General features: G+C 40.1%; 1 protein-coding gene across 3 annotated transcripts in view; it reads right to left on the bottom strand.

The window, feature by feature from the left end:
- nek7 (NIMA-related kinase 7) overlaps nucleotides 1-17,750 on the bottom strand; it is an 83,080-nt gene that overhangs the window by 13,509 nt on the left and 51,821 nt on the right. For all 3 annotated transcript variants that reach the window (XR_009769051.1, XM_061684011.1, XM_061684012.1), the window contains 3 exons: nucleotides 13,692-13,800; nucleotides 12,519-12,626; nucleotides 6,751-6,845 (listed from right to left, as the gene is read on the bottom strand). Coding sequence is in view for 2 of the 3 variants with exons in the window: in XM_061684011.1 (XP_061539995.1) it covers nucleotides 6,751-6,845; nucleotides 12,519-12,626; nucleotides 13,692-13,800 (312 nt within the window). In the remaining variant the exon portion in view is untranslated. The remainder of the gene's footprint in view (nucleotides 1-6,750; nucleotides 6,846-12,518; nucleotides 12,627-13,691; nucleotides 13,801-17,750) is intronic.

Raw genomic sequence — 17,750 nt, 5'->3', positions numbered from 1 at the left:
ATTGAGGCAAAATTGATTGCTGGCGCAACCGGTAGAGGCGCAGCTAATGCAGCTATTTTGTGGCCTGAAGAAGAGAACCATGGTGGTATTCTGCTCAATACGACACTGGTATGGAAACATGAGGTGAGTAGGGGTGGAACAGTTTTCGAAAACCGTCCAAATGGTTTGCTTCAACTGCTACGGTTCGCTCTGCGTTCGTCTTGTTTGGTTCATGACATGCATAACTTTTTTTTCCCTCTCATTTTCCAATGAGGCGATGCAGTGTGTACATGCCAGAGCAAAGTAGCAAGTTAACCAAGATGGCGGTGCAGACGTCATCTGCTTCGTGCCCTTGCAGCGATGCAGCTGCCAATCAAATTGCAGCTCGGTGCGTCACCAGAGATCTTGTGTCGGAGAGACGAGATACTACTTAATACATGATATTAAGAGAGCAGCTATTAAAAAGCTAAACAGCGAACAGGGATTTGAGGCTGTTGGTGTCTCTGGAGTCCCAAGAACCTCTTGATGCAGGATCCTCCAAATGCTTACGTCGTGGTGTATTTTGGCCAACCCTAACCAATCTCACAAGGAGAAATGTTAGCAGTGGGCTAAGAAATACATTAAAACTTATTTTCAAGCAGTTTTATTAACTAATGAATACTGTGCTACTTTGAACGGTCCTGATGAGATCACATACAAATTTTTATATGTTTTTGTGTGTGTCAGCCTGCGGCCTGGTACCGGTGGTTGGGGACCCCTGCTTAAAAGGAACATCTATGAGGGCAGACAGGAGTATATCTCCAAACAGCAACCCTGGAAGGCAATTCTTGTATTCTCAAATCAGATACAGGCAAAAACAATTTTACCATTGCATTTCGGATGAGTGTTTTTAAGGTGAAATCAAACAGTGGCTCCCATTGTTAACACTTGGTAAGATGTTTTTTGTTGTTGTTTTTTTTTTAAATTAGCCCCATTTAATTGCAGAAATTCTTTTCAGAGTTCTTTACAATCTTTTTGTTAGTTTTTTAACTTGTGTATATTTTGGAAGAATTGAATATATCCATCCATCCATCCATTTTCTGAGCCGCTTCTCCTCACTAGGGTCGCGGGCGTGCTGGAGCCTATCCCAGCTGTCATCGGGCAGGAGGCGGGGTACACCTTGAACTGGTTGCCAGCCAATCGCAGGGCACATACATACACACAAACAACCATTCGCACTCACAGTCACACCTACTGGCAATTTTAGAGTCTCCAATTAATGCATGTTTTTGGGATGTGGGAGGAAACCGAAGTGCCCGGAGAAAACCCACGCAGGCACGGGGAGAACATGCAAACTCCACACAGGCGGGGCCGGGGATTGAACCCGGTCCTCAGAACTGTGAGGCTGACGCTCTAACCAGTCGGCCACCGTGCCGAATTGAATATACGTAATAATATATAATTTAGCACAAAAAAGTCAGCTGAGGTTTGTTTTCGAGGCTTCTGTGATACAGCACCAACACATTTTCGTGTGGCTTTGTTCCCCATCCCCACTGTGTGTGAATGTAAATCTTAAATATCCCGTAGCTATGGAAATCAATGCTTTTAAAAATGCTTCAAACGTGCATGTGGACATGGCCTAAGTAATGTCACAACATTTTGAACAGTAATTACTTTGCTACAAAATACATAATAGCTTTGCTATCAAAGTGGCCATAGTCGTCTCTGTTGTTACTCACTTTTATGGAAGTATCAATGTCTGTGTACTGGCAAATGCCTCGCTTCCACACCACTGCTAAAAAGATGCAATAACGCACAACGCCCGGAAAATTGTGTGTCCCCTCTTTAAATTGCTTACTCCCTTGCCTAATAAGTCTTCATGAATGACCTGACTTGCACATATCAACCTCACAATTAAAACTAACACTTTAAATTGCCGAGCATTAAATCAGTACAGTATTTAATAATTTATTACAACCGAAAATGCCATCAGTGCAGCGAGGTGTGAAACATTTGTATTAAATGTCAAAGATAGCTTCCATGTTCGTTTTTACAAATCACTTAACTACTGCAAAAAGTACATGTCAAAAGTGGAGACAAAAACCTTGTTTTTCAGAGGGGTCTTATTGATTCGTTGCACTAAACATGCTGGCTACTTTCTGTAAAAGTTCATTTCAGTGACATGGAAAAGACCATTTTCACACTCTCAGTGTCTGCTTTTTGATTTTGTATAACAGAGTGCATGTTTGTGTGTGAGGGCTGGTGAGTGTTTACCAAAAAATATACACTTCAAAGTAAGTAAGACAAAAAGAGAGGGAGGCTATAACAGACGCACAGGAGGATGTGGTGGTGGGGGGTGAGGAGATCTGCTAGCAACAGACACCAGGAGGCAAAGGGTTAAACAAGACCCCAATGTATTTTCATGCATCTTCTACTTTTGACAGATGAAAAATGTCAACTGTCCTGTTTTTATTTGGGAGTTTTTGCACTATTCATCTGCTTCATTAGTGTCTTCTGCTCCTAGCCCCTGACAGCTGCTGGCCCCCTGCGCTCGCACACACACAGATAAATAAAGATGCATGCCACACAAACACACATTTTTTTCTGTGTCGTTGCAAAGGGTTAGATGATTGACTCACTGTCTGACCTCTGTGGCCCTACTGTGTGTGTGTGTGTGTGTGTGTGTGTGCGCGCGCACACACACGCTTGAGTAAGAGAGAAAAGGAAAGAGTGCATGGTTCATTGATATTCGAAAAAGATTCAATGCGGATGTATGCCTGCTGTGTAAAAGGCTGTGAATTGTTGGTGGTACAACACACACACACACAAAGAAAAACAGTCTCTGCTCTTCTTCAGTAGGTCTGGTTATGCTCTCCATGGTCGAGGCTCATCCTGTAAAGCCAGTTTTCCTGAACCTACACACGGTCACCAAATGACCTAGTTTAATTAACATTAATTCTGTTGTTGTCTGTTCTGCTTCTTTAAGCACCTGTGGAGGATTTCAAGCTTCTCCAGCTATCCACCTAGTCCATTAAAACCTGATGAGGGCTGGTCACGTCAACTCTTCAAATATCAATTATATCAACATGTGCATGTTATTTTCTGTGTGTATACGTACATCCAGTCCCACGTGCGCACACTCACACAAACACAGACACACACACACACATTCTGTCCGAGTGAAGAAATGACTTTTTTATGTACACATTGGTCCTTCATATTTCTTTATGATGACATATTCATCAAGGAACTAAGTGAGTGTCTGAGGACTCTCATTAAATATATACCTAATCCCGGTGGAGTCATGATTGGCCAACTTTGACACATTAAGGGAACAGTAGGGGGTACGAAGAAAGGAGACCAATTAATTCTAGGAATGAGGATCTATATGCTGTTCCACTGAGCAGGACTTTCTAAAATGTATCTAAATGTTTGGTATAAAGTGTTAGTTTCATATAATTTTTTTTTAGCCAGTAACAGACATGCAAAGACCAAAGGCATGAAAAGGGTAACCCCTCCAAAAAAACAAAAAAACATTGAGTCTGGGGCAGGCTCCCGCAGAGTTGATTTTAACAAATTAAGCAATCTGGAAGACTCTGAAGAGTACAATAAGGGAAAATAATTTTTCTTCACGCAGAAAAAGATTTATTTACACCGCTCAAGTAAATTTAAGATTACAATTAAATTTGCCTCATTTCTTTGCTTTTTTGTTCTGGCCTCCAACTTGAGCCAGGCCCGTCTCCATCTGCACCTGATGCCAGCTTTAAACTGTGCCACATGAATAGCATTCTCCTCTTTACGCGCTTTCATTCTGGAAAATAATTGACAACATTGTCGGTTTCACTATTACCAACTTCAAAGGCTAATCCCAAATGCATCCTCCAGGAAAATATTAAATACAATATTTTTCTCTTTTTATTGGCCATTGCTAAATTTGAAGTTAGTTAAGTCTGTGTTGTGACATAATCCCCTAACATCGCTCCATCGCTTAATACATTTAACATCTGTAAACTAATTAGATAAATGTAGGCGCATTTCCTAATTAATACAAGATGTAGTAGTGGATCAACTCTTGTCGCCAATGTTACGTGTGCTTCGCTGTTCCACTGGGACCACAACCCGCATCACCCCAACGCGAAAATACAAAAGACTAGTGCAACAAATACGACACTGGATGATCTGATGAGCAAAAATGTTGCTTAAACGTAAGAGTAGCAATAGAGGATGTCCACTCCAAAGGTGGGTAGAGTAGCCAAATATTGTACTCAAGTAAGAGTACTGTTATTTGACAATAATGTGACTCAAGTACAAGTAAAAAGTAGTCCTCCAAAAAGATACTTGAGTAAGAGTAAAAAATACACAGGTGAGTAATTACTCAAGTATTGAGTAAATAGTAACTTCTGATTTTTTAACCTCAGCATGAACATCAATAAAAAATAAATAAATTACAAAATAAAATGCTAATTCTGATGTTCCTGTGTGTGGGCATGGATGTATGCACAGTCAAAATTACAACAAAACATCTGCAATTTACTGCACGGTGTTTTCGCAAGTTATAAGTGAGCTGAAATCTCCACGTTTGGGCAGACAGTGCCAGACAAATACGACAATACACGAAAGCTGTTGTTTTTGTTCGTCTAAATGTAAACACGACGAGTTGCGCGCCGTTGCCTTCATGGTAACGACGACCTTCCCAACATGGCCACCACCTAGGCACGACGATCAGCCGGGCTGGCTTATTTAGTTTTAATACCTATGCCCGGGAAGCCCAATAGAAGACGTTGTGTGAGGTCATGTGACGTTTGATTGGTGAACTAGACTTAAACGTCAGTAGCGCTTAAACTGGATTGGAGCAAACAGCGCCAAAGCGGAAGTCTAAGTCGTAGTCTCGCTCACGAAATAGTTGATAAGCAATAATTGATTAATAAAAGTAGCGACCGACATTTAAATCATTGTAATAGAGTAAAAGTACCGTTACTTAGCAGAAGCGGCGGAAGTGTTTTTCTGGTCTCGTCAAATCCTGTGATTTATCCAAAGCCGGTCCCGAGCGCACAGGCGGAACCTCAGGCCGATGCGCCAGCACATTAGTCCGCCGTGGAGTAATATTTACAATTACATCTGTGTGTGGATGTGGATGTGTTGAATGGATCTGCCAGCACTGAAGGAGTACGAAACAGTCTATGACGACAGCGACGGTGACTCCTCCCTCAGAAAAACTAATTGGCTCTGTGCGATTCAAGGAAATGGCCTATTTTGAGTTCAAAACCGCGAATTTTGCCGAAAGGCGACTGATTTGCATTTCTGCACTACTTCTCTACTATAAGTCTGTACTATAATGGAAATAAATTCACCTGCAAAAGTGATAAAATAATTTTAGGTAGGTTACATGACACAAAAAATACTATAAAAATACTTGGAAAAAGTAAATACAGTGTAAAAAGTTTAAAGGAGACTTTTCTTCAAAAAAGTCCACAATGAAAAACAGACACACACACACACTGCTCATCACATGTAAATGTCAGTTGCTGAGAGCCAAGGATGCTGAGTCTCATAAAACCAACATCAATACATATAGCGGGTGTGCAATGAGTGCTACATGGTTGAGCGTAATACAGGAAAGTGAACCTTCCCGTAAAAGCATTTCTCCTCCTCTACTAAAATAATGTGTGTGTATAAATTGTGTGCCAAAAGGCAAGCTTGTGTGTTATATACATAACCATGCAATGTTGTATTTTTTCCACTGAAAGGACAATGGGAAAGAGAGAACGTTGGAAGATGGTAGCTTTTAATCAACTGGTGTTGAGCAAACTCGACCTCCTTACCTTCCCAGTCACCCTTGGAGTCAACCCCTACCACTAATGTTACCACAGAGGAGGGGTTTGGCTGAGGGGCACATGCAGGGTCAAAGGATGTAATGAGGTTGGACACAAGGAGAAAGGGATCCAACAGAATGGAAAATGAAGATAGACGCAGATACAATGACCGGGTATTGACAGACCCTTCGGACTCTGCCCAACCCACAGGCAAAAGAATGGGGAAAAGAAAAACAGGCGCTTTCAAATGGGGCCGTTGCACATGTGCGCACACTAAACACACACGCCCAAACCAGCACAATCCTCAGCCCCTACCATGTTCAGAGTGAAATCAATGAGTACCAATGGGATCAAGCTTGGGTGTCTCTGTGAATTCCTTATGCCTGAAGGTTAAGTGAGGAAAGGGGAGGCAGGCACAGAGAGGGAATAGAACAGAGGCGAGGAAAGTAGAGCAGAGAGGAATGGAGGTGAGAAGGTTTCCACACATTGTGGATGCACCATGGGCAAGCAGTTTGGACAGCAACGGTCTGTTCTTCAAATAGCATATTATGCATGGTGTGGTGTGCACTGCTTGGGTAACAATACAGCTGTGAAATCCGTATCTCCACAGGCTTCTTGTATGGCCTATCTTGAACTGATGGATGGAGTTCTCTGCTAAAGAACTGACAGGTCTTCCTTCTCAAGCCCCACCTATCTTCATTTCCCTTTTCATTCTATTAGTTTCATCCACTTTTCATCGTCTTACTTTAGGTAAACTTTTTTCTTTCTTTCCATTTTGTCTTATAGATAGTCTAGCTATATAATTCTTTTAGATACAGTATTGTCGACTTGAATTTCCAATTCCATGTCACCTCAGATTTTGCTGGACAAAAACTTAATTCGGCAGTGTAATAACTCATCATCACTTTTTGAAAGAAGCCTACCATTGCCTAGGGAAAATAGGCTGGGTGACACGTCTGCATAGTTGGCTATATTTTACCTCGTAGAGCAGGCATCCTAGCGACCAGATGTCCGATTTGAAGTTGTATCCATTTTCATGTATCCTCTCCGGTGACATGTAGTATGGAGTACCCACTAGATGACGAAATGGGACACAGAGAGATGGAAGCGGAAAGAGAGAACAGGGGGAACAGTGATTATTACCATTCGCATTGCTTACCGCAGTTTATAAACCTTGTGACGTACGCTCACACAGTAAAGGAGAGCAAAGAAGGAATTAAGCTGTCTTTTCTACCGTGACAAGTTCAGAGGTTGGAACACAAGGTATTTTAGTAAGAGCGCAAGTTAAGGCAAACTACAGGGAGTCAAAGTATATTTCCTCTATTAATTATGAGTCAGCGCAAGAAAGATGATATTTAAAGGTTGCCTATAACCACGCACGCCCATAAAGTCCATACAATTGTTAAAGAATGACAAAGTTGTCATTACTCTGTGCACAGCAGACACGAAATATACATAAATCAGTTTTGATTAGCGGGCTTGGTAATGATCTGAAACAGCAGCTATTGGACGCCCCAGGAGCATTGATGGAGACTTAAAAACAGACCCATTTCTGGTTCTGGTTTTGAAACTCAAGAATCCCAAACTACCATGGCGACTGGCAGCTTTCCAGCGAATCAGACTTTCACCCAATTGGACTCCCAAGAGGAACCACAGCGTTACATCATGTCTGTAAGACACTGCAGGTCACTTTATAGATTTGCTGCATTTTTAGCAGAGTTTGAAAGTATGTTTTTTGCATTTGCTTTCTGTTTGCTGGGTTTTCCTATATAAATGTTTAGCAAGCACATCCAGCAGCAGGCTTACATTACAGTAATCAGATATGGTTGGGCATTTTACTAATGTACTTTTTCCACATTCTCTAAAGCAAACTTAAGTGGAAACTTGGAGGAATTGAGAATCCACATTTAGACTTCAACAGCACTAGTCCTTTAGGTGATATTATTTTCATATAATTATGTGATCATTTATTATTTCCACTCCCTCAGTCCTAATTAAAACAAATTGTTGATTAAATACAGTGTACCACTTTTCGTACAAAATTGTTTTGAAAGCAGGCTCATAAGCTGCCTGAAATGGAGTAGGTTAAATGTACAATTTGATTACTACAATTTGGCATTTAAGTTTCATCACAGTTCATTTCTTTAAATGCAGACAAATGCTGTGTGGTCAATGTTTTTTTTCTGCTTATTAACAGATGACTGTAAATCTAGCTAGTTTAACATTCAATAAAACTTATATACATGCATATATATGACATTATTCACTATTAGATCGGTAGCTCATGGGAGCTGAAATGAAAGCTTTCATTTTTCTGGAGGTATAATTGGGTTGAGAAAACACTTTTTAAAAAATGAATAATGAAGTGTTACCTGTCATTAAAAAAAGCTTTTGCAGAGGCAGTGAGGAAGCCAACTTGAAGAGTGAGGAATAAACAGGGGGCTTTAATTGGTCATCAAGCTGGTTTTCTAGCATGTGCGTGCTTGTGTGTGGTCTCATGGTACAGTTTGAACAAGCTCCCCTAACATTCATTATTAGCTGATTAAAAAGAATCAGCTTCTCTTATGCTAATAGTTGCATAAAAAGGCAACAGCGCTCCTTCAGCATGCTAAATTAAGGGCACATTACTTATTCATCTAAATAAATTGAAAGTCATGTTGGGATTGATTTTAATTTTTAAGAATGACTGACAATACTGCATTTTTCATAAAGCAATCTAAGAGATGTAGAAGGTGAGATGTGAATTATATTATGTACTTTGTAACTGCTTAATAGACTTACTGTTATACGGACACCATTTTAACATTTGCTGGGGGTTAGCAACCATGTGGTACTCAAATTTAGTATGCATTTTCTGGCTTCCCTCTCAAATGGGATACAGTGGAACCTATTGTCACACGATTTGGAATTTGGAGTTTGAACAAATCGTGTTTTTAGTTTACTTTGGCTTACAATTTCAAAAAGGACCAGCCTCAAAAAGAGATTTTAAGAGAAGTAATGACGTTTCATAGTAAGACTTCAGCACGAGAATACATATTGCTTCTTGGCCAAGTTCAGGAAAAGTGTTGTCTATATTTCAATGAGGTTCACTCCCTTTCATTGAAACTATTGGTTGTAGTAATAAAAGTGAACTTATTTTTCCACACTTGAGTGACAACAAAAATTCTTATGTTAAGAAAATTACAGCTGAAAAAGATTTTATGATGGAGAAGGTTTGGCCGTATATCAGATTATTTCTGTTTCCATTATTTCCAAGAGCATGTTTTATTTATTTATTTTTAAAAATTTTGACAGATTTTGACATTCTCAGGTATCACAGCAGCCAGCGTGGAGTCTGTTGTTGTCACATGGACTTCATTGCTTTCCTCCATGTCCTACTGTGCCCTCATTCTGATTTCGGCACTACGAGTCTGTACAACTTTGTTGCTGGCTTTTAAAGAATAAGATTGCATTTTTATAAATATGTCTAAACCATCAGAATTATCCCAATATCAACCTCCCAAGAGTGTTCCAGATTATTTTTTCCTCTCTGTATTTTCTCATCTCACAGTTCGCATCGTGAAGTACCACTCTCATTAAAGGTGTATATTATACGACATATTACTGGCTAGTGTCTTGTTCTTTTAATGACTAGATCAGCTTTCAGGTTGCCATCTGTCTCTTCCTCTTTACTGGCCCAAGCCTACAGTGCAGATGATCTTGTGCCTTTTCATACATAATGTTGCATCGTCAATGCTTAACAAATGTCTTTGATCACCTGTCATAAAGAGACCATCCAGCATGATGAAGTTGTTGTTGACTCATTTTCAGCCAGCTCTACATGTTACCATTTTGAACAGGAATGATGAATGTCTACTGAATTCACCTTTGCATACCCAAATTCCAGTTGGCTCAATGGGTTTCTCTGAGTTAACATTTCAATCAAGAAATAATGATGTGCTTCACAATGTTTTCAGTTTATGATTGGTAACAGATATTTACATTTTAGCATGAAAAATATAATTTCGGCCAAGATCTTCCACATATTGATGTATTAACTGTCACATAAACATAAACAATGACTTTGGTAATTATCATTGCTGTTAATCGAGGGCATTTTTGGCATAAATCTTACAAAGGGTGGTGGTCTAATGTATTAAGCACACTATATGTTGCTGTGGACAGATGTTATTTCATCCACACCTTACATGCACATATACATCAGTATAAGAAAGTAACAATTTGTGTGTCTCTGGAATAAGCGTGTGCGAGTGTGCATGAGATGAAAAGAAAGGCTGTTGGCTGGAAGTTTTAAAGCTTCTTAGCTGACAGACTAAATAGCTGGACCACCATCACGTCTACTGTTCAGCTAGTGGCTGGGCTTATTATAGAGCCACATTGGGACATCACTGTGCAAACATGCACAAATATATGGCTCCTTCCACTCATTCTTTATTTCCACTGCTATTTTTCCTGCCATGCCTTTTTCCTTTTGCTATGATTTCGTTCTCCTTTTTACTGTCAAACAGTCAGATTGTTTTCCAACACTGGACACATTCTGCTCTTCTTTCTCATGGTTTCTTGGCTATCCGCACCTCCATTTATTTTGTCCCATCTTCCGTCTATCACTATCCCATGGCTTCACTTTTTCTTCTTTTGCATCCCCACGCTTCACCTCTAGATGCATCCCATGGTAGATGGACAAAACGGGGAAGTGCTCAAGAATGACAAAAAGGGTGTCTGCCACTTGAAAATACGTCAATGGTTGTCACAGGAAAACCCAAGGACATATGGTGAAAGGATGAGCCCACTGTAGACCACCTCCTCGTTATTTCCGTTGACAAACGTTTTTCAATGTTAATTATCAGACTGTTATATAGAAATTAAAGGCCGAGATTACTAATAGGAGTGATGTGACAAAAGGCATTACAAATACATTGTGGAATATGCTGCAGGTACACAAAAACACAGGTAAATGATTAACACACAAACACTGACGAAAATATGACTCCTTTGAAACTAACGTTAGCATGCATGTATTTTATGTGGCTATTTCTGTAATATGTCATTCAAATAGCTTAATATGAATGGTTATAGTTATGTTGACCCCCTGGGAATGGGGTTGTCTGTCCCTGGTCAGCCTAAAGAGGGTGCTGTGGTCTTAACGTTTAATGAACAATTGCAGACATTTCCACAGCAATCATGGAAGTCACACTTTTGCCACAGTCTGGGCGGCTGCTGCTGCCGCTGCAAAGAGGCCTGGAATAGCATGCTGTGTGTGATAATAACAGTTTGAGATCTCAAAGTGAGACAGTGCAAATGGCAATTTGGAATATGTTCAACATATTCTATTCTATTCTATTTAATTTAAGCAGCCATGAGACTGCCAGAAATATGATGGACACCTCCTTGGATGTCTCTGTGGGCCAAATTGTAACCAGTGCAGTCATCTCTATTCCAATGCAATGTCTTATTGTTAGAAAATGCACTGAAGGAAATTTATCATTTTAACACACCAAACAAAAATTACTTGCATCAGTTAATCTGAATGTAGAACAAAATGGAGCTACTTGCTTTGGGCTGGACCACAAATGGAAGGTTCCCCATTTCCCGCACATATTTGGCATTACTGTGTTTCAACTGATTAAATATAACTGAGTCTATTGAACTATATAGCAAACTAACTAACATTCTAAAAAAAAATTTATGTGATTCTTGGGATACAACAACGGAGAAGGTCAAGTATGTCTCCAAATGACAACATATAGGTTTACGTTCTATAGCACCTTAGAAATTATATTGTTAGATTTCATTACTATTATTATTCTTTTTTGATTATGAGTAGTATAGTTTTTAATATAAAATATGTCACATTTCAGTGAGGCACTGATATTTTGATTGACTATTCATCCATGCAACCTTTTTCTATGATTTGTTTCTTTGTGTTGTTTTTACTTTGCAGCAAATTAACAGTGACAGGTTAAGGTTACAATGATAAACGGCAGTTAGTGCAGGCAGTTTAGAAATTGTTAAGTGGGAGACTACCATTTTAAACACTTGGACACCTTTGAAGCGACAAAGAGGCATATGTGGGTCTTTTTTGGCTTAAACCCTATGTCGATTTAAAAGTGAAACAAATGTCTGGGTTTGTTTCTTTAGAACTTAATTATCACTCAAAGCTCTCAATCGGATACTGGCTTCACTCCAAAAGAGTCACACTACATGGATTATAGTCATCCAACATCCAACTCATTATAGTAGAATATACAGTAACTGGGCATGTTGTCCCATCCTGTCAATTTGTCTCCTGTTTAGTACCCCTTAGTAGGCCAACATCCTAATTACTATAGCTTCTCATATCTTCAAAGAAAAATACAATGTTATCAGATTTTATTTCCTATGGCAAACAGGCACCCACTTAACACTAACAGTAACTCTGATTGTAAAGTTTGCCAGCGTGTTTAACGGCACACAGTTTCTATCTGAGCTGTGTGTCAAATGCCTGTGCTCTGTATCCATCTGTACAAGGGTTAAAGGGCAACGCAACAGGAAGCGACTAAGTGGCCTATGAAGCAGTTGGGCACAAGTCTGAGTAGGCAGCATAGCTAAATGACACATGGCTCTGCTCTCACCATGGCTAATGAAACACATCCAACTGCAGGTGATTACTCGGGGCTGCCTTGTGTAAGCGTGTGTATGCATTTAGGCGCACAAACATGTAGTGTGTCTTTCATTATTTCCAAGAACTTAAACTCTTCTGTGAATTACCGAGAGAGTGAGCTGCCGTGGTTTTGGAGCTGAAGAACCGTCCAAGTCCCAGATCTCCTAGCTTCACTACTCCTGTAGCTGTAATGAATACATTGGCTGGCTTGATATCTGACAAAGAAAGGAGTTAGGTTAGGTTAGGTAAATAATTGATGCTGCAGGAAGTTTTGTTGGTATCAAACTCAAATCCTTTGGTTGTTGACATGCAGTTCAAGTTCGACAATTACGCGATTCCAGAATGTTAAATTTGAGAAAATGTCTGTATGCCAAGCTAAATAGTCTTGAAAACAGTGACTTCAGTTCAACAGGTGTCAGGCAAGCTCTCTCTAACTATGGTTTTTGGAGTTATATCAATGTAGCCAACATCAACCTTTAAATTGTTAAGCGGTTTTTCAATGGGCCTTCTCCGTAAAATGGTCGTTAAAGCTCTGAGCTCCAGGTTCATTAGTGTCCCTGTACTTTAATTAGAGACAGTCGAACAGAAGTATCTCACCTGTAAGTGAGTGAGCGTGTATGTGCACGTGTGTGTGCGTGTGTGTGTGTGCACGCGCATTTCCAAGGGTGCTTTTGAAAGCACGTGGCACCATTAACACTATGTTCTCTAGTCTATGGTTTGCTGAACACTAACAGTGCTCAAACCCCCATCACGCAAACAGTCCTGTGTATTTTTTTAACGCATGTAACTCTGATGAAGAATATATGGTTTAAAACATTCAGCTCTTGCTGCGATCAATGAAATAACCATTAAACTGAAATACTATTCATTGAATCTGAAAGTCTGCCAATATTTTCTAAAACTGATATATTTTGAAGTCTTTTTATTTAAGCCCATAATAGAAAATGATTTAAACATAATTCAACTACAAAACTATTTTGTTAGAAACCAAAAGAAAATACCTATAATTTGAAATCTTACTACAAAAAAACTCATGTCTGTTACGATTTCTTTAGGTTTAAAATAGCACATTTGAAAACTCACAGACAATAATAGCTATATATTAACATTAAAAATATAACTTTGGTGAAGGGGCTTTTACATACTGGTGTATTAACCATTATAAAAAATATCTGGTAATTCCAAACACTCTTTGGGCAGCTGTTGCATAAACTACATTAGGTGATGGTCTAAAAAATTTCTTCAGCATTGAGCATGGAGAGTCTTTTCATCAAGTCTACCTCTGTGCATGACTCTCCGGGAGTGCATATGCTCAAGTGCGCTGCAAAGCTGGACAAAGTACTTCCACACAGTTCTTTCAGGGATAAGCCTTCTCTGCTTCTTAAAGTGCTGCAAGAGAAATGAACATACACACAAACACATAAACACAAATCAAATATGTATTTGATCTTCGTAGAATGTTCAATACACGATTTTAACAACAACAGAAAAGTTTGTGTCCTGCAATACAGTTTAAGTATTGTTGCAAAGTATTGGTCCCTACTGACTATGCCTATACAGAGTCCATTCCCATTATCAGTCCCCCCCTCAGTGGCTCCATGTTTAATGGGAGCCATGTCAATTTCCTCACATTCGGTCCCTTTCCCAACCAAGCCTTGTATCATTTTCTCTATGGCCTTCAATAGAAAGCACATGCACTCCTAGGAGCAAAGAGAGGAAATGTGTGGTACCTTCCAAAACTCCCCCATCTGGCACACAGTTCTTTTGTTATATACTGCTTTCAGTGGGACACTGTTACTGCTTTTTTTAACCTTATTTTGGAAGGCAGAGCTGATCGGACTCATGAAGTATGCGGTCCCTTATTAAAAAGTACAACAGCAACCAAGCTTTAACGAACAACAGTGGCACACCAAACACCAACTGATAAGTCCTGGTCAAAGAGCAGTGAGTAAACAAATAGTCCAGTTCAATATAGGGTTTTGTTTATTTTTTCCTGCCACCATAATGTATGCATATTTTTTATTTTTTTGCTATACTCAAAATATGAATGGAATGAAAAGAATACAAAATCATGTTTTCTTAGGAAAAGATGTCTTCCTCAGTCATACTGTAACAGCTCTATGGCAAATGCTAGATTGCAGCGCTCCGTTACTGCCCTTACACACCACAATCCTCTTCTTGTTTCAAATTATTTGTGGCAACATTTGTCATGCTCATTTGATAAAATATTTACATAGCCTAAGTAGTCCAGTTATCATCATCTTGTCTATAAACACAATAGTGGGAACACAAACCAGATAAACCAGGGATCTTCAATTAAAATTCAGAAGAGTGCGGTTGCAAAGGATTCCTAAGGGCAAGGTTAGGTCGGCCGGCCCTAGTGAGGATAAGCACAGGAAATGGATGGATGGACGAATGGATGTTCCGTCCGTCCATCGATTGTCTGTGGTTATTCCTACTAGGGTTGAGAGTGTGCTGGAGCCTATCCCAGCTGACTTTGGGCAAGAGGCGGGTTACAGCCTGAATAAGTCGCCAGCCAATTGTCGGCCACATATAAACAAACAAGTATTCACATAACACTCACATCCACACATACGGACAATTTTGTGTTTTCAATTAACCTACCATGCATGTTTTTGGACTGTGGGAGAAAACCATAGTACCAGGAGAAACCCCACTGAGACACCGGGATAACAGAACCTGGATTTGAACCCACGACTTATGAACTGTAAGGCGGATGTGCTAACCAGTCGTCAAACATGCCGCCACATAACCAACCCATCAAACACTATCGAGATGGCACATTTCCTTTTCACATTTGTGGTTTTGTAAATACAATGTTTTGTTTTCCATGAACAAACTAATATCTGCCTGCACCATAAATTAATATTTTCATCCTACTAAAGGTCAACAATGCATTAACAGGAATAAATGTATTCCACAAAACACAAATACTAAGTGGTTTTTCAACACATCTAAACTAGTAAAACAGTTCACATTTAAAAACACAAAAACACCAATAACTTAAATATCTAGTAACTAGGCACAAACACATCAGGCCTACATTTGAGTACAAATTGTATTTTGATGCCTGCAACTCAAAGAAGAAATGCTAGCAAATAATATGAATGAAATGATCTCATGCTGGCGGCACGGTGGGCGACTAGTTAGAGCGTCTGCCTCACAGTTCTGAGGACTGGGGTTCAATCCCTGGCCCCGCCTGTGTGGAGTTTGCATGTTCTCCCCATGCCTTTTTTGGGGGGGGAAATGTGCATTATACACGAGAAATTACGGTGCTCCTCTGACCATTTAGTCTTAAAAACTCTTCTGAATCAACTTTGCAAACTTTTAAATGGGCCATTTCACCTGCATTTTCTCCCACAATTTTCTTCCGGTAAACAAACGGACCATTGTGGTCCCGTAATCACAACCGGGTACCATAATGCTGCATGTAGTGTGACGGCACACATACAGTGGGTACGGAAAGTATTCAGACCCCCTTAAAAATGTCACTCTTTTTTATATTGCAGCCATTTGCTAAAATCATTTAAGTTATTTTTTCCCACATTAATGTACACATATCACCTCATATTGACAGAAGAAAAATGTACTGTTGAAATTTTTGCAGATTTATAAAAAAGAAAAACTGAAATATCACACACTCGTAGGTATTCCGACCCTTTGCTCAGTATTTAGTAGAAGCACCCTTTCGAGCTAATACAGCCATGAGCCTTTTGGGGAATAATGCAACAGGTTTTTCACACCTCGATTTGGGGATCATCTGCCATTCCTCCTTGCAGATCCTCCCCAGTTCTGTCAGGTTGGATGGTGAACGTTGGTGGGCAGCCATTTTCAGGTCTTTCCAGAGATGTTAAATTGGGTTTAAGTCAGGGCTCTGGCTGGGCCATTCAAGAACAGTCACTGAGTTGTTCTGAAGCCACTCCTTTGGTATATTACCTGTGTGCTTAGGGTCATTGTCTTGTTTGAAGGTGAACCTTCAGCCCAGTCTGAGGTTCTGAGCACTCCGGAGAAGGTTTTCGTCCAGGATATCCCTGTACTTGGCCACATTAATCTTTCCTTCGATTGCAACCAGTCGTCCTGTCCCTGCAGCTGAAAAACACACCCACAGTACGATGCTGCTGCCACCACCATGCTTCACTATTGGGACTGTATTGGACAGGTGATGAACAGTGCCTGGTTTTCTCCACACATGCCACTTAGAATTACGACCAACAATTTTCTCTCATCGCCCGACTGCATCTCTGGAGATCAGCCACAGTGATCTTTGGGTTCTTCTTTAGCTCTGTCATCAAGGCTCTTCTCCCCCAATTGCTCAGTTTGACCGGACAGCCAGCTCTAGAAAGGGTTCTGATAGTCCCAAACGTCTTCCATTTAAGGATTATGGAGGCCACTGTGCTCTTAGGAACCTTAAGTACAGCAGAAATGTTTTTGTAACCTTGGCCAGATCTGTGCCTTGCCACAATTCTGTTTCTGAGCTCTTCGGGCAGTTCCTTACACCTCATGATTCTCATTTGCTCTGACATGCATTGTTAGCTGTAAGGTCTTATATAGACACGGGTGTGGCTTTCCTAAACAAGTCCAATCAGTACAATCAAACACAGCTGAACTCTAATGAAGGTGTAGAACCATCTTAAGGGTGATCAGAAGAAACGGACAGCACTCGACTTAACACAGCAAAGGATCTGAATACTTATGGCTGTGTGATATTTCAGTTTTTCTTTTTTTATAAATCAGCAAACATTTCAACAAATATTTTTCTGTCAATATGGGGTGCTGTGTGTACACTAATGAGGAAAAATATGAACTTAAAAGAGTTTAACAAATGGCTGCAATAGAACATCCATACATACATCCATTTTCTGAGCTGCTTATCCTCTCAAGGGTTGCGGGAGAGCTGGAGACTATCCCAGCTACCATCGGGCAGGAGGCAGGGTACACCCTGAACTGGTTGCCAGCCAATCGCAATATAACAGAGTGAAAAATGTAAGGGAGTCTGAAACCGTTCCGTACCCACTGTACTTTATCTTTATTGAACAGCAATTGACCGTGGGGCCGCATGAGAACTTGACTTGATCTGAACTCGAATCAAGCTCCGCGGTCCGCCATTTGTAGATCCCTGTGATAAACGTTACATTTTCCGCAGTGAACTGAAACACTCAGGGAAAACGCAACTGGGATTCAATAAAATTGTGGCTTGCTGAGTCTTTATGGTATCACTTGCATGAAAAGTTTATTTATTTCTCCACTTGTAGACCTCCAACTGGAATATTAATTTGCTAGCATGAAGTGCGGTTCCTCCTATTCAATAAGACAATTTT

This window comes from Phycodurus eques, chromosome 8 (assembly GCF_024500275.1).
Source record: "Phycodurus eques isolate BA_2022a chromosome 8, UOR_Pequ_1.1, whole genome shotgun sequence".
Classification (NCBI taxonomy): Eukaryota; Metazoa; Chordata; class Actinopteri; order Syngnathiformes; family Syngnathidae; genus Phycodurus; species Phycodurus eques.
The sequence above is the reverse complement of the archived record's forward strand: the minus strand, read 5'-3'. Positions and strand labels throughout refer to the sequence as shown.